Here is a 17,833-nt window from a genome sequence, read left to right on the forward strand (position 1 = left end):
TGCTCGTATATTTGACCACGCCCTCACAACTCCTTCCATGAACTTTCCCCATTCGCCTCAAGGTATATTTTAAATTCCTACAATTTATTTATGCTTAACTGTTAGGAAAAAAATTTTATTGACACCAGTCATATATTTCATGTAGGCAAATATTATTTGGTGGATGCTGGCTATCCGACGCCCATGGGATACCTTGGTCCCTACAGACGTGAACACTACCATCTCCCTGATTTTCGAAGGTCATCTGCACTTGAAAATGACAATGAGGCGTTTAATTATTTGCACTCAAGTCTACGGAGCACTATCGAAAGAACTTTTGGAGTTTGGAAGAGTAAGTTTACAATTTTAGGAAATATGCCGAGCTATGACTTTTCAACACAGGTTCAAATTGTTTGTGCAACGATGGCCATACATAACTTCATTAGATCAACATCCATTTCTGATCCTGATTTCATTCAGTTTGAACAAGAAGGTTCTTATGCAAAAGAAAATGATGATGATGGAGTTGGATCTTCACATATACCTTCATCAGTAGATTCTTCATCTCACATGGCTCGGTTTCGTGACTCCATAAGAGATCAAATTGTTCATTACATACAAGAATAGTTATGTCCTTTTTATTTTCTTTTTTCTTTTCAGATAATGTAATGTGTTGTTAAAAAAATCTACTTGAACAAATATATTTCGTTGCAACCTCTATTATTAACACAATTAATATGAAATTTTTTTGTGTGGTTATTTAATTTTGTGAAACAAAATTATCAGATTTCATCTGTCAAATCTTTAAAAAATAATAATATTTTCTTTGGCAAAATATATCATTTTCCTAAAAACATATTTATTTATTTTATTACTATATATACACACAAAGTTGGTTTATTATTTATATTATTTATACCTTATTTATTATGTTGCCAAAATATATATTATTAATAACTTTATTACTTAAAATAAACATATATTATGAAATATATCTTATATGTAATTATCATTTAAACTTATATCCTTTTTAGTAATTTTCACATATCAAAAAGCACTTCTGACATTAATTATTCAAACACTCTCACTTTATCAGAATCACTTTTTCAGAAAATCTATTCTCTCCAAAATCTATTCTCCAAAAGCAAGAACATGGTTTTACATATCAAAAGACGAAATGATGTATTAACCCTTGATAATCATTAAACCCTTGATTCAGGTTCTTAATAATCTCTGTGTAAGCGCCATAACATGGGGCGCCCTCGCTAGGGGCCTAAAACCTTCAGCTCAAGAAAGCCTGCCAAAGCTGGAAATAGCACAAAGCTATCCCGTTGATTTTTCAATCTGTGCTGGAAGAGTCACTCTTGAGAAGAAGCAGAGAAGAGGGGAATGAAATGCTACCCGTGGACTTTGAGACTCTGTCTTTTATCCCTACTTGAACTGGAAATCACCCCGACCAGATCGTATCTTTGCACTAGCCAGGGTGATAAGCCTTGAACCGTCAGACGCCTCTATGGATTCCCAAACGCGCAGAGGGGTCTCGTCCTGATCTCTTGCCTATTCTCATTTATGTTGGATGTATTTGCTTCTCTGTATGCTGACTTCAATCCAAGATACTCCACTTATGTTGTTTCAGGAAGAAGTGGCAGAACATGATAAAGAGGACGCTCTCATTAGGCGCTTGCAGGAGTCCTTAGATGCTCACCCGGATGATGCCTCGCTTCGTCTTGAAATGGTGTGCATTTATTTTCTGACTTCCTTGTTTTTGATCTCCATCATGCTGTTAATTCAATGGTACTTGCTCACGATGACCTGTTATCACAGGGCATATTTTTGTGGGAAAAAGGAACAGCGAAGGAAACCATGGAAAATGCTGCCGAACATTTTCTGATATCGGCCAAGCTGAACCCTGAGAATGGAGACGCTTTCAAATTTCTGGGCCATTATTATCGCTGCGTTTCCGGCAATGCTCAAAGAGCGCTTAAGTGTTATCAGAGAGCTGTTGCGCTCAATCCCGATGATTCTGACTCTGGGGTAAGGGGCTAGTATCTTTTAGGCTATTACAAGGAAAGACAAATAATTAATTCCAACTCATATCGTACTCTCGCGCCGGAAATTTTCATATCAGGAAGCTTTCTGCAATTTGCTTGACGACGGAGGAAAAGAGAATTTGGAGGTGGCAATATGCCGCGAAGCTTCTGAAAAGTCACCCAAGGCTTTCTGGGCTTTCCGCAGACTGGGTTACTTGCAGGTTTCTTCTTCTGAAATCTTCCTCCCTCTTCTCAAAATTAATTTAGACGGAATTACTGTTACATCTTCTGTGGTGCAACAACCAGTTCAACTCCCCTTTGTTCTATAAATTGGGCCCAATGGAACTCCCTTAGTTGGAACCTAGGTATGCCCTGATCAGTTATAGATCCACTTCGCGACCAGACGCTACTGCATTTTCATCATGCAAGGAAAATAATTCATTCAAATATTGTTAAACTTCACTTGTATCCTCTTCAAATCCTTATTGAATTAAATTGCATTAGCTTCCATGACCTGAAGAATTGTGTCCCTGAGTTCTGTTTTAGCCGATCTCTTAAAGCTAAACAGAGTTTTGTGGTACCCAAAAAGTTACACATGGGATCAAGTGTGATGTATGGGACAGGGTGAGTGTAATTCTTCAATTCATGAAAGTTTTGTAAATTGTAACATCATTTAGTAGTTATTTATAATTTAACAGGTGTATCAAGAGAAATGGACTGAGGCCGTGCAGAGTCTTCAGCATGCCCTACGAGGCTATCCTACGTGTGCTGATTTGTGGGAAGTAATTTCATCTCTTTAGCCTTCTGTTAGATTTCCCTGCTTTCACTCTTCCATTTCTAATAAGCATTTCGAATTACGCTAGGCTTTGGGTCTTGCTTATCAGCGATTAGGCAGGTTTACTGCAGCTATTAAGGTACGTTGTGCTTGACTTGCTTCTGTGTTCTCTCAATAAATATGGTCTATCAACTGCCTAAATATTTATGGTTGTCCATCAGTCTTATGGCCGTTCCCTGGAATTGGATAATACTCGTGTCTTTGCTTTGGTTGAAAGTGGAAATATCTTTTTGACTCTTGGCACATTTGAAAAGGTACTTTTGGCTATTTGTAAGTAGTTCTCCTTGTCTTTTCTGGTCCAGCATTTTATTCTTCCTTTTCAATTTGTCTGCTCAATTTTTGTGCGATGAAAGTAAAATAAGTCAAGTTTGTTGAGCTTGAAAGAGTGATTTTGGGGCACAAGGAAACCTGCCTGGTTATTTTCATTCATTATATGACTAAAAGATGAATTATATGTTTAGCTCTGCCATGCTCTTTAACATGTTTTAATGGGCTGCTGTTTTACCAAAGAGCATTGAGATGTAAGAGTTTGACATGTTATTGTGGATAGATGGGTTTCTTCAACCTTGTTTAAATGATATGACCACTTGTTGTTTTGAGCGTCACTGGAAAAAAACACATATATATGTGTGTGTGTATTAAAATTTTAGCCAGGACTTTATTTTCTTATTCGTATCTCAATGTGAAAACTAGAAGTACATGGAGGAGGATGAGAAGTCTTACGTAAGATTGTTGTTATATTTGAATGTATGCGGGCTTTTAAGCTAGCTTATTTTATAACTTCCTAGTAGATGTAGGGAAGTCTTGTAGTTTATAGATTAGATAATCTTTTTGCTGACTAATTAAATCAATGATCTTGTTTGGATAATATTCCTTTTTCTACATTTTATTAGACTCAGCCTCACTTGGTGTATAAGAGTTTAAAGATTTTAATGAAATTTGTTTTCTGTGTTAGTGATTCCTTTTATTTTAAGTTTATTAGGGTTTCTTTTATTTTAAACTTTTAATCAGGCCATCTTTTATGTATGCTGAAGTTGATATTGTTATTTGTTGTATGTAGACCTCATAATTCAATTGCTATCAAGATTTAAGAGTTATCTTGACGTCAACAGCCTCTCCCTCTTTTCTCGCTTTGTCCTACTGTCTCTCTAGTTCTTCCCTTGTCTCCTTCTCTCTTCTTCTTCTCCCTGCTCCTTCTCTTCCATTGTTTAATATAAAGTGGTATCAGGATATGGTTTCCCTTGATCCTCACTTGCTTTTATTGTTGACAACTTACCAAAATCTTGCTAAGAAGATAGAAAGCATCTTTGTCCATCCCAATTGGTTGTTTTTCAGCTCTGAGTATTTCCTTTTGTGCATCCCAATTCTTCCAAAAGTAAAAGAATAATCATTAGGTATTACATTTCTGTGTCCCTTAATGAGCTATCATTAGTCCATCTTTATAATTGGCCTCCGAAGGGGTGCTAGTTGGTTTACAACCCAGCGCTCTTGTTTCTTTTAGTGGGTCATGTGCGTACTTCCTTTGAGATACCACAATGCCCTTCTTAGACCTTGCTATCTCCGTTCCCAGAAAATTTTAAGTCACCCAATATCTTAATTTGGATTCTTTCGCTAGATAAGACTTAAGTCTTCTCATCTCTAATTTATCATTGCTTGTGATTTTTATGCCATCCACATACACAATGAGAAAAGTGATTGGGCCTGATGAGGAAGCGTGAATGAATAAGGTGTGATCTGCTTGATCTTGACCACATCCATACCCTTTCATGGCTATAGCAAAAGCCCGTCAAATCATGCTCTTAGTGATTTTTGTGGCTGTAGAAGGATTATTTTGAGCTTGCATAATTTGTTACCACTTGACTTCAATTCCTGGAGGTATCTCCATGTAAACATTCTTTTCAAGGTCTCCATTTAGAAATGCATTCTTTAAATCAAATTGATTTATTCATATTGATTTTTAATATCTTAGACGTGATGATAATTTATTAATCCTAAGAGGATGAAGAGTGCAAGACAATATACCCTTTCAAATAGCAATTGATGCATCCAAATGGACTTTTTTGTGCGCACCCTCCGCACCGACTTTGGACAAGTAGGTTCAGATATATGGCATCGTTGGATCCACTGGCAAGTCCGCAACAAAATGGTGAAACAATTCTGCGTTGAAGTTCCTCACCTCCTTCCTTCCTTCACTTCAGCCAATACCTACTAAAACCCCTGCTATTTACAGTTTCTGTGATCGTGAAAAGCCAAAAACGGAGAAACCTGTCAAATAAAGGAAGTGAAGAAAGAATGGAAGAATTTTTATGAATCTCACCCGATGATATACTGAATTCATCCCTGCTGTACATGATTAACATATAGGTCCAGCTTAAGGAGGTGTTTTGAATAGTGGTTTTTCAGTTGGGCTTATGTCCTCCAAGTACTAGAAAGATGTACTACTCACGCTTCTGGCCGATAGTTCATAGTTAAGATAGTTGTTGGCTATCTCATTTAGGGATCACCCCTCCTTTTTGCAAGGTGAAAGGAGAAAATTACAAGGGCTTTTAAAGTGCAGGAGAGAAACACATTATTCTAAGATCCAAATTTCTCTAGAATACACATTATTCTAAAATCCAAATTTCCGAATTTATTCTAAAAACATGTTCTTAACTCCCTCATAGTTAAGAACATGTTTTTATTTAAAGTGTAGGAGAGAACACATGTATTAGAATGGGTAAAAGTTTATGTTATTTGACAAAGATGTTGAATTTTTATTTTAGAGCTCAGTTGCTTCAATTTATCTAAAAATGTGCGAAATGTTGTCATGGGTTATTTTACATCAAGGGAGTTGATCACTTTCGACAAGCTTTAGAGATCTCACCCCATTGTGTGTCTGCACAATATGGACTTGCATTTGGGCTGCTCGGGTTTGGAAAAAACTGCATTAATCGTGGAGCTTATCGGTGGGGAGCTTCAATATTAAAGGTTTGTTCTCTTCATATTTTTCTTAAAAGTTGACCATTTTAATATTGGCATTGTTAGAGTCAGCTATTTTGGCCACACTGAGGAAGCGTCATTGATTTGACCACAGGAGGCATCTCAGTTTGCTAGGACATGTACATATATTGTTAAAAATATCTCATGTATTTGGACACTGCATGCTGATATTCAGGTACCATTTATTTTTTCATTTTTCAAAGGTAATGTTTGTTGCTGATGTTTCTAATACGTGCCAATATGCTGGCATCAGGATATGAATTTTTTTTTTTGCCTATTTATTATTATATACTGTTTGCTTTTGGCCTGCGGTAGCTTGCATACGCAAAATGTTTTCCTTGGATTAATGAGGCTCAAGAGTTGGAATCTGATGAGGAGGGTTTCAAGGCTTCCATCTTGTCATGGAAGAAGACTTGCTCTTTTGCTGCAAGAGATGCCAGAGTTTCATATCAACGGGCCTTGCATTTGGCTCCATGGCAAGCTAACATCTATGCAGACATTGCATTAAGTTCATATCTTATTTCCTCACTGGACAATGGTCACAAACAAGACTTAAATGCATGGTATGGCTTCAATGTCTGAGTTTTTTTCCCTAATCCTATTTACTTCATACTCCCTCAACTTATTTGTTTTGGCAGGAAGCTGTCAGAGAAGATGTCTATGGGGGCCCTGCTGCTTGAAAGTGACAATTATGAGTTCTGGGTGGCATTGGCACATGTGTCTGATCATAGTGCCCTAAAGCAACATGCTTTAATTAGAGGATTACAGTTGAATGTATCTGCAGCTATTTCCTGGGGATATCTGGGGAAGGTGTGGTCTTGCGTCATCATTGAAAATACATCTTGTTAATTTTTTTACTATTGGTGGTTTTCATCACTTTAAGTTTTGTCAAATCAATTTTGATAACAAGTTGATAGGGACGGCGAACAAAGAAAACTGCAACCCACTATTTGGATGGAGATAAAATGAGAGAGGAAGGAAAAATTAGGAAGGAAAAATGGGGGAGGAAATGAATTTTCCCCTATTTGTATGAGGGGGGAAAATGGGATGTGGAAAGAAAATGAGAAGAAAATTCTTATTCCTCCTTTACCCTTCCATTTGCCTCTCTTCCACCTTGTCCAATCCTCCACTTTGACTTCCTCCTCCTGCCTCTGCCTCAAGTTTCCATCTTTTACCCTCCCATCGCTGATGACCGTCTTTGCTGTCTAGTACCATGTGGCTTCGTGTTTGTGCTGAATGGGATCGAAATTTTCCTATTAGATCTCACTTGTGATTGAAAAATATTTGAGTATGTGAAATTGTAATTATAAATTATAAAATATTAAAATATTTAATATTTATAATATTGAAATATTTTTTTATTTTTAATATTTTTTAATGTATACTTAATAAAAATAGTACGAATATTCAATTGTAATTTCTTCATTATACTACAAATATTTTTAGTAATTTAGTGTTATTCTTCAATATATTATAAATATTTAAATTTAAATTATTTGATTATTGATGATATTAATATTAATATGATTTTTTCATTGCGAAATTTAATTTGGTTTTAAACATAATATATTTTGACATAGGGGTAAAGGGTATTTTATTCATCCCTGTCTTCTCTCATCTATCTAAATAAAAGGGGTGATTTTCTATTCTTTTCATTTTCTCTCCTTTTATTTTCTTTCCTCCCAACTTTTCTTCCCATCCATATGGAGGGTAAGAGTCTAAAGGTTATGTTTCTTGTTACAAGCCTTCACTTCTGCGGTTAAAATGTTATGTTGAGACATGAGCACTTTCTTATTTACAATTTTTAACTTTTGTGTGATTGTATATTTTTCAGCTTTATAGAAAAGAGGGTGAAAAGCTATTGGCAAGGCAAATATTTGATCGTGCTAGAAGCATTGATCCTGGCCTTTCTCTGCCCTGGGCAAGCATGTCAGCTGAGTGTCACACAAGGTATAGTTCTAACGTCATTTTTATAGCCAATTTATGTGGCATGTGAATGGAATTTTTCTCCATCTTTATTATCTTACTACTTTGTTCTTATTTTAGGGAGCTTGCAGCAGCTGAGGGATTTGAGAGCTGTTTGCGAGCTGCACAAATAATGCCTGTAATTTCTGTCTCTTCTCTTGCTGGTTGTTCACATGAGCAAAGTGCTGTTGTTTGGATTTTGTATTATCCTACTGCGAGAATCTGAACTTTTTTTGGGGTTTCCTCATCGTTGCCATGTATTGGCTTGGCAACAATTATCAGGGTCAGCATTGGGGTCTGCCCTGTCGTTGTCTCAGCTGGAGTGATTCTTTTATCTGTGCACGTGTCATTGTTGTAACTAATACTTCGTATTTGTTCAAGCTTTTTCTGTGCTGTAATTAAATTTTCTTGCTTTCCTTGAAAAAGATTTTTGAATTACAATGCAGTTAGCTGAATTCCAAATTGGCCTCACCAAGCTTGCCTTACGCACTGGTCATCTTTCATCTTCACAGGTTAGATTATAGGAGAGATTAGTAATTTGCTGTGGTGATTACATAAAATTTCTCGCCTCATGTAAGGCTGTTGATTTCTTTTGAAATTTGTGCTAAGCCTGTGCTTGATTTTCAGGTCTTTGGAGCTATTCAGCAGGCTGTGCAGCGTGCACCTCAATATCCTGAATCCCATAATTTAAATGGGTTGGTATTTGAGGCTCGAAAAGACTATCAGTCTGCTGCTGCTTCTTATAGATTGGCACGCCATGCAATGAACACTAGCTCATGTAATGTTCCAAACTCACAGATCAGGGATGTATCAATCAATTTGCTGAGGGCACTTTCTAAGGTAAATATCTAGGAGGTTTTCAGTCTTTTGTTTTATTTTGAACATATTCTATAGTAGCGTTCTGCACTTAATTTCATATGAAGGCAAACTTCATATTTCAACATTTCTTCTTTGGCAATGAACACTGACTGTTTCTGATTTAGGCAGGGAATACAGCTGATGCTTTGCAAGAATGTGAACATTTGAAGAAAGAAGGTTCAGGTTCATTTTACTGTAATTTAGGCTGTGCTTCGAAGTTTTAGAAGGTGGGGTGGGTGGGTAGAATTGGAAATGAAACAATGGTATGATAATACTATATGAAGATGTTGCTCTATGAATGAATGGAAAAAAGGTACGTTGTCCTTGGTTGGACGATTTATGATAGAGATAAGAAGACGGGGGAAACTTCTGTAGTTTTTCCCCTGGTAAAACAGTGTACAATATAATAATCTCTTAAAAGAAACTTATTCTCTCCCTTTACCACCCTTGTTTTAGGGAGAACAAAAAGTGAGAGTTTTATGGGGTGGGGGGAGTTTCCCCTTCAACCCACTCCATATTAAACTTAGACTTTAAACTGTTAAAACTATAATATTATTCATCTGAATTTTTCAATTTCATCATCTCTATTGTAGAATTAAATTACATATTGTTGAAATTGAAGATTGAATTGTTATAGTACTGATTATATTATTCTTAGAGTAAAACATTTTGACCTCTCTAAATTTAGCATTAATTACACAGACTTCTCTATTTTAAATGCATGGTCCCCTCATATATTTTTGAACATAATTCTTCTATTTAGTGCTTTTAAGAATGCTTAGTGTGTGGGGGGGGGGGTACTTGAGATGATAGGGCAGTTAGAGGTTGGATTTATTTATCAATTGTTTAAAGTTAAAACACCCTTGATTTATCGTATATAACGACTTTAGATCAGAAAACAACTCACTACTGTTGTTAATCAGGGGTACCATTTTGATAGACCGTCAACTAGTTAATGACCATGTTAAGAATGCCTTTATAAATATTAATGATGGCCCATTTAGGTTGTGGGTTTCTGTTTATTCTGAGACAGCAGTTACTTTTCAAATGGAGTTTAGTGCTGCCAGTTAAAATCAGCTTGTGATTTTGTTCTGTGTATCATAAAATCATTTGGTAAACAATTTTATAACATTTGAGAAACCTTTTGTATTTGGTAAGGGTTTGGGGACAGAATTTGGACAGAAGGTGGGGGATTTGGCACAATTGTTAACGAATGACTAGATCTGGAAAATAGATCACATTTATTCCAGATCAAATCTCCTAGTTTTAACTAAATTTTTACTAGAATAGAGGTTTGGTGAAAATAATTAAAGGTGATTTTGGTAGACAATGGTTTTGTGTTGAGGTATGACTGTCCTCAATAAGTTTCAACTTCAACTACTGTTCTCAAGGAAAAGCTTTTCTCCTTCCTCCTCATAGAAAATCAATGTTTTGTTGCCCAAGATTGGCCAAGCACTTTTGAATCTCAAATAAAGTACTTTGTGGAAAAATAAGCAGCTTCCTTCTCCTAAGTTGCATGGATAAATATTGGTATAGTTTTAAAATGAGGGGATTTTTTGGTATTTTGAAAGTGAAGAGGTTTTGTTTAGTTAATTCTGGGAGGTCACTCCCGTGAATTCTAATTTATGCAATTTTTTTCTTTCTGATGTGGACTAGGAGTGAGAGTAAGTTACGATGTGAACAGCTGCTGTCATTACATGTGAGCTACCCCTTGAAAGCCTCTTTATCTGGGGCCTTTTCACTTGATCTTGTAGGCTGCAGTTTTGCGTGAAGAATCTTGTGGCTGACCTTATATTAAAATGTATTTGAATTTTTTGGGTATGGCTTGGTTTATTGTATGATATATTGTTGTTCAGGGCCCTTTGATGTAGAAGGTGTGCTGGTATATTTTCACTTGATCTTGTAGGCTGCAATTTTATTTGAAGGATCTTGTGGCTGACCTTGTATTAAAATGTACTTTGTTTTGTTTTTGTTTTTGTTCTTTTTTTCATTCTTGCTAATGTTGTTGTATGATATATTGTTATTCAAGGGGCGCTTGATGTTGAAGGTTTGCAAGTATACATTCTCTCTCTGTGGCAACTTGGTGAAAATGATATGGCCCTTTCTGTAGCTAGAAGTCTTGCTGCAGGTCTTTCTCGTATGGAGAAGACGTGTGTGGCAACATCCATTTGTTTCATCTGTAGATTATTGTACTCGCTATGTGGGTTGGATGCAGTGATCGCTATGATTGTGAAAATGCCCAAAGAGTTATTTCTAAGTGCAAAAGCCAGTTTTGTGTTGTCAGCTATTCATGCTCTTGATGGACACAATGACCATCTTGGATCTGTTGTCTCAAGTAGTCGATCTTTTCTCACATCTCATGAAGAAATTGCCAGGATGCACTTCCTAGTTGTGCTTGGTAAATTGGTATAATTCTCTTAGCCTCTTTACCTTTTCCATTCTCCTTTCTGATTTTCTCCATTCCCCAAAAGATAAGTCTTGTAATCAGTGAAAAGGAAAACATAACTTGTGGTTGTTGCAGGTGAAAAATGGATCTGAATGCTTCCTTGGAGTTCAGAGTGGAGTTATGCACCTTAGGAAAGCTCTGCACATGTTCCCCAACAGTAATCTTCTGAGGTGATTTTTTTATGACTGGACTACGAAATTAGTTCTGGTAGTTGAGAAACTCTTAATAATTGTTGGTTACATTTATGCCTAGCAAGATGGCTAAGTAAATGATCGTCTTCATGGATCAAATTATAGTGTAATGGGCGCCCATAGAACATCTCATATTATGTCATATAGTAGTGATATGGAAATATAAACAATAGAGTAGGTAAAGTTAGTTAAAGGTTACGCAGTATAGCCATTAGAATTAGTTTCCTACTGTATATATACCTGACCCATTCAATCTCATTTGTCCATTTTTGCATTGAAGTAATCAGATTGCACCATTCACTCTCTTCCCTGTTTCTCTCCTCTGCGTCTCTCTCTCTCTCTCGGATTCATCTCCCCCCCCTTCCCCTCCGCACACCCGTCCTAGTGGAATCTCAAGACTATCTAAAGTAGGATGGCTAAGCCTTTGATGCCATAACTCCAAAGTATCGTTGTTGTCCTCAATTGGAGATAAAGTTGCTGCATGAGAGATTGGTGTGGCTTCAAGTTGGTGAAGTCTTTAGAAAGACAACAGAGAAAACAAAGAAAAGAAGAGTTGGGAAAGTTTTAGTCAAGAGTGAGTAGCTGGTCATTCCGTGTTATTCCATTATAGTAATTACATAACACATGAATTCTGTTATATACAACCACATTGTGATGGGCGGATTAAAGAATAACGAACACATCCTAAATACAATATATACAAAATTAACAATTCAATTACTTTAATGCCCTTTACCATACTCCTTGTGTTTTAACAGCGCTTGTCAAACTGGAGGGCATGGAATTTACCCCTAGTTTAACCTTTTGTGAAAAGATTGGCCAGCATCTTAGCTGGTATCCTATCTCTCACAGTGTACAAGCATGTTCGACTGAATTAGCTGCCAAAGCCCTTGCAATTTGATTATTACACTATGCTGCAATGGAAATCCCATGCCTTCAACTAATGACTGGAATCATGCTAATCTAGTAGCTAGCAAGGCTCATGACTGATATTCTATTTCCGTACTTCACCTGACCCACACTCCTCGCTTTTTTTTTTTGGGGGGGGTGGGTTGGGGTTGGTGAAAGCCACACTCTTTGCTTTTTAGATGACCTATTAAGTGGAAAATATCCTAAGAAAACAGAATAGCCAGCTACAAAACATCTGTCATCAGGCAAGCTACACAATCGGCATTTGAAAATCCATTTGGGGTTAAATTGACTTGGTTTAATATGAATCCTAGTCCCTTTTAACTATCTAAGCACTCATTTTACTCCTTGTCAATGCACATCTGTAGACATATTCAAAAGCTAACTGAGTCTATCCATTGCAAAATTGGTATCTGCTCTGGTATGAGCCAGATATTGCAGACTTCCCACATCTGTAATGTAAATTACTAAATTGAAGGATATTTGAGTGGCTTCCCATCATTTTTAAACAAAAATTTCCCACCACCATAGGTGCTGATGATGGTAAAACATTTTCCAACCTAAATTTATTTAGTCTGTTATGTCATGTTGCTGATTCACGGTCAATTGTGTGGCAGTGGTTTTGGGTTCTTTCTTGCACATGGGTAAGTTGCTAGAACTTAGGCTATGTTTGGTAGGAGGGATTGATTTTGATGGAATGGGAATGGTAATGGGGTTGGGAATGGTAATGGTAATGGGATTGGGAATGGAGCTTGTATTTTATGTTTGGTAGGAGGTAATATGTGGAAGGAATACATGCATTTATTTTATTTATAATAAGATATATAAAATTAAAAGACTATAATACCTCTTGGTATTTTAGAGCTTGGGACTCCAACCTTATGCACTCCTCTTCTAATAAAAAGGAAACCGCATGATCATATATATTGTTTGAAAAAAAAATACATTAAATTTTTACTCATTTTACAATAATAAATAAATAAATAATAGATTAAATATTTTAAAAATCAGAAATGGCTTTCCATCGTATCTCAACAAATTTATATACAAAAAAAAAGTAATTAAAAAAAATCAATACTTCCTTAAAATTTATCCCAACGAATTATTAATAATTCCTTAAAATTATAAAATTTTTATTAGAAAAAGTTATCACTAGGTCCTTAAAAATATAATTTTCTTAAAATTTAGTAATACATTTTAAAATTAATAATATGTAAGATCAAAAGATAAGAAGCAAATGACAGTTCCTACCATAATTTTTTGTAATATAAGTTCAAGTAAGATAATCCATATCTTACTTTAAACAGTTATCAAAATATTCCTATCTGAAACAATTTGAAACAAAATATTTCAAGTCTGTAACAAAATATTTCTGTCTGAAATAAGATATTTCAAACCTGTAACAAAATATACATTTTGTCTTAACGTTATTATAATATGGGTATTTTTGTCTTTTACGCATTTTAGTCCCAGGATTAAAACGCATTGCCGGGGGGAAGGTGGGATTGTATAATCCCACCAATGTGGCATTGCTCAATTCTCGTAATCTTTAATCCCTCCTACCAAACATGGCAAAATCACCCAATCCCTCCTCCAATCCCATTCCCTCCCCCTCAATCCCTCCTACCAAACTTGGCCTTATAGTAATGCTGTTATGCTCCCTCTTCATTCTTCTTTCACTAGCCTATGACACTCTTGGCCCAATAGCTTAATGGTTCATCTTCCAATTAGTTCTTACTATAAATTAATATGACCTACCTCCAATTATCTGGGTTTAATTCTTGTTGTTCCCTTTCTCTCTTTCACCATGCTTTTGTTTTGCTAGCATAATAACATCTCTCCTGCAATATTTTTTTCTGGGGTGGAAAACAGGAATTTACTTGGTTATCTCTTGCTATCCTGTAAAGAGAGAAACAATTGTCACACAGCTCTGAGGTGTTGCAAATTGGACCATCCCGACCTTCCAAATCAAGAAGGTTTTAAATCAGCATCAGATATTCATGGTGCTGGAGCAATTGCTTGCTACGCCATTGGAAACAACAATTCAAAGCTGACTTTTCCAACTTGCACAAAGCAGTATCATACTCATCCGAAATCTATCAGATACCGGCAGAAGTACTGTGATTACTTTTTCATCCCACCACGCAAAAAAAAGTCAATTTTTTTCATAGCCAATCTCGTGCAGTTATTTTTGGTTGTTTCGTTTATAATTTTAGTCCTTGAACGGGATAATCATCTCACTTTTTTCCTGCAAAATTACAGATGCTTTCATCAAAAACCATGGAACCACAATGCTCGGTACTTGCTTGTTCTTAACTACCTTCAGAGGGCACGTGAAGAGAACTTTCCTCATCATCTTTGTGTTATAATTAATCGTCTAATTTTTGTGGCTCTTTCTAATGAACTATATTGTAAGGCAGAAATGTCTTGCCAATATCAACAGTTCCAACTTCTACTCTGTGCTTCTGAGATTAGCTTACGATGTGGGGACCAGGTTACCTGTATCACCCATGCTAAAAAGGCTGCTGAAATTGTACTTGCTGATGATTACTTATTTTTTGCACACCTAATGTTGTGTCGTGCTTATGCCATGAAAGGTGATCTTCTAAATCTCCAGAAAGAGTACACAAGGTGCTTGGAGCTCAGAACAGATTGTCTTATTGGCTGGATTTGTCTCAAACTAGTGGAATCTCGATATGAGCTGAAAATCAATTCAAATGCTATAGACTTGAACTTTGAAGAGAGTGTCAAGAAGGGTGGAAATTTATGGAAAATGTGGATGGCTGTATATAACCTCGTGAGAGGTTTAATTTCCTTGCAGAATGGGGATTTACTCTCAGCAGAAGAGCTTGTGGCACAGGCTTGTTTGTTGGTGGATTCTGAAAGCTGCCTGTATTTATGTCATGGTTTGTATTTCTTATCTGATGCCTTGTTGGTAGTTTTACCTGATAATTTTTACCTCTGAAGTAAAACCTTTAGAGTGCCTTGTATTTAGAACTCATCTACGCTACTCTCGACTTGCTTCTGTCTTCTATATTGACCCATCTAATGGGTCTGACCCCTTAGAAGAAAGCCAGGGGTAGGAGCCAGCTTGTTGACTTGTGAGGGGGGGGGGTTAACCTGGGCAGGAAAGAGATAGGAAGCTACCAAATGGGCTCCGAATTGAAGCATATTTATGTGGCTATGATGTGTTACAGAATAAAATGTTGTTCCTAAGCTTTTTGCCAGTGGGAACAAATTTGAACACGTATCTTCATGGCTGTGATGTCTAGCCAGCATGTGTTTCTGATACAGAATGGGGATTTTTGCACTTTTAGGAACAGCTCCGTCTGTATCCATGTTTTGAAAAATTTCACCTTACTTTGGTTGTATAGCGGATTAATTTTTCTGGTATTTTGGACAAATTGCGATATCTAAAAAATTATAACATCCCACGATGCGGATCATTTTTTGAGCATCCATAATATGCCACGATGCAGTTCATTTATGAATATTACCATCATTTTTTTAAAATGTCCTTTAATCAGACAAGTTTATCTCTTTTTTCTTGATATTCATTTTGTTGCTAGTCATTTCTGTCCCCTGCTTTGGCTCCCCCCATCTTCTGTGCTCTTATTCTTGTTTTCCAGACATGACAAGAGGGATTTCTATCTCCATTTTGATCATTCGTGTAGGTGCTATCTGTATGGGGCTTGGCAGGCAGTGCTATGGCTCTTTGTATTTATCCCAGGCTGCTAAGAGCCTTGCCAAAGTTTATGAACATTCAATAAGTCCCTTGCCTCTTGCTAGACTATTGCTGGCTCAAGCAGAAGCTAGTCTTGGTTCTAAAGAGAACTGGGTCAGAAACCTCGGCTTTGAATGGCATTCATGGCCCCCAGGTTTGATATCCATGCTTTCTTAAAATAACAAGCCATTCTGTTTATGTTTGAGGAGATTCTGTTGTATATAAATAAATAATTAGAATTCTAAATACTTGCATTCCTTTGGTTTCTTGTTCTGTATGGCAGATTGTTGTAGTCCTTAAAAGACCTGTTGCTGGTACAAGGAAAATTAACCGGCTTATAGCATTTGTTTAGGTTGAAACCTAATTGCATCACTAGAAGGTTGAATTACAATATTTTGCGATGGCCTTCAGTTTCTGAAATTTGACATTATTTTGGTTTTACTTCCTAAAATTTGAAACCAATGGTTTTGGTCCCTAAAATTTGAAACCAATGGTTTTGGTCCCTAAAATTTGATTTCATTTTGGTTTTGGTTTCTGAAATTTGAAACAAGCGGTTTTGGTCTCTGAACTTTAATCTCATTTTGGTTTTGGTTTAGGAATCAAAATTCTTAAGCCAGAGCAAAATGAAGTCAAATTTTAGGGACTAAAATGACTGGTTTAAAATTTCAGAGATCAAAACCGAAGTAAGATCAAATTTTGGGAATCAAAATTGCTGGTTTTAAGGCTCAGTGACCAAAACCAAAATGGGGTCAAATTTGAGGAGCTAGAAATAGTATTTTAATCCTTTGGCGATTTAGAAACTGATCTGTCTGGTTGATTAAATTTCATACTACAGTTGGAGAATGGAAGTAAGCTTGTGAGAAATATTAAACATTTATAAATTGTTATTTAGGGGTTAAAGATAAATATAAGAAATTATAGGTTAGATTTTTGTGTTTTCTGGCTTTGCTGTTTTTTTATTTTCATTTAATGTTTTGTGCTCCATATGAAGAGCCTTATAGTAGTAAAAGTTCAGACTTGAATTTTCGACCAGTTGATATCAGATTTTGTATCATTTTTTCCTTCCAAGTTCCTCCCCATCTCCTCTTTTTGTTGCTGTTCTACATCAATACTGGTATTTGTTAGCTAATAAATATTCACGGCTGATTGTTGACTAACGATGGGTATCTATTATATCTCTCAGAACTGAGACCTGCTGAGCTCTTCTTTCAAATGCATCTGCTTGCAAGACAGTCGACAGTTGGGTCTGACACTCAATCCAGCGGAAGGTCATTCAAGAGTCTTCAACAATGGGTTCTTCAAGCTATTCACACAAACCCTTCCTGCATGAGATATTGGAGGGTTTTGGTAAAGCTTACAGGATGTGAGTAATCATCGCCATATGTAGACTGGAAAGGAGTTTGTCATCCTATGCTCACTGATTACTGCAGTCGATTTGGGACAGGAAATTAAGGGCACAGGAGAAAAGAGTATAAAAATCAAACGCCTAGAGCAACCTGATGTTTTGTTTTGGCCTAGGCTAGTACAAGAACATTAATTTGATGCTTATTTATCCAAGCTAGGTGTGATTGATATTGTTAACATAGGAATGTTTATAATCCAGAATAGTGTCATCGTACTGCATTGTAAATATGACATTGTGCCGCACGGTCCCCCCCCCCCCCCCCAAAAAAAAAAGAAATATCTTGCGCGATCATTCAAACACAAACTCCTCTAATTCCCTGTCCTAGAGTTCATGCATATATGCACCCAAAGATTGTTCAAAAATCATTCCAGCATGTTTGAATTCAACAACCTAAAATTATCATCCCAAAATCGGGACAAATAATTTCCCTTTTGCAAATTTTGAAAATACCAAAACAGCCAATAATTAATTTCTCTCAATTTAAACAATGAAAATATATTGCCAAATAAATT

At 36.3% G+C, this 17,833-nt stretch overlaps 1 protein-coding gene across 2 annotated transcripts; it reads left to right on the forward strand.

The window, feature by feature from the left end:
- Positions 1-1,258: 1,258 nt before the first annotated feature.
- Positions 1,259-17,581, forward strand: LOC114723668 (tetratricopeptide repeat protein SKI3). 2 transcript variants are annotated; one of them, XM_028909895.1, is made up of 22 exons: positions 1,259-1,516; positions 1,616-1,714; positions 1,804-2,013; positions 2,108-2,230; positions 2,708-2,791; positions 2,873-2,923; positions 3,006-3,098; positions 5,671-5,811; positions 5,918-5,998; positions 6,139-6,386; positions 6,462-6,633; positions 7,658-7,773; positions 7,870-7,927; positions 8,235-8,300; positions 8,416-8,628; positions 8,772-8,829; positions 10,676-11,052; positions 11,168-11,262; positions 14,065-14,307; positions 14,455-15,098; positions 15,867-16,070; positions 17,100-17,581. In XM_028909895.1, exons 1-22 carry the CDS (start codon positions 1,493-1,495, stop codon positions 17,285-17,287), a joined length of 3,588 nt encoding a protein of 1,195 aa, XP_028765728.1. In that variant the 5' UTR covers positions 1,259-1,492; the 3' UTR covers positions 17,288-17,581. The 2 variants fall into 2 exon arrangements, with proteins under 2 accessions (XP_028765728.1, XP_028765736.1); XM_028909903.1 differs by having other exon boundaries at positions 8,772-8,823.
- Positions 17,582-17,833: the final 252 nt, after the last annotated feature.

This window comes from Neltuma alba, unplaced genomic scaffold (genome assembly GCF_004799145.2).
Source record: "Neltuma alba isolate B1F8T4 unplaced genomic scaffold, ASM479914v2 tig00002374_pilon, whole genome shotgun sequence".
Lineage (NCBI taxonomy): Eukaryota > Viridiplantae > Streptophyta > Magnoliopsida > Fabales > Fabaceae > Neltuma > Neltuma alba.

What these genes read in the sequence shown, in the direction of transcription:
- LOC114723668 (XM_028909895.1), top strand. Translation starts at nt 1,493, where the DNA reads ATGGATTCCCAAACGCGCAGAGGG. An exon ending in CGTGTGCTGATTTGTGGGAA is followed by an intron (nt 2,792 to 2,872) that starts GTAATTTCATCT and finishes GAATTACGCTAG; the next exon opens with GCTTTGGGTCTTGCTTATCA. An exon ending in AAACAAGACTTAAATGCATG is followed by an intron (nt 6,387 to 6,461) that starts GTATGGCTTCAA and finishes TTGTTTTGGCAG; the next exon opens with GAAGCTGTCAGAGAAGATGT.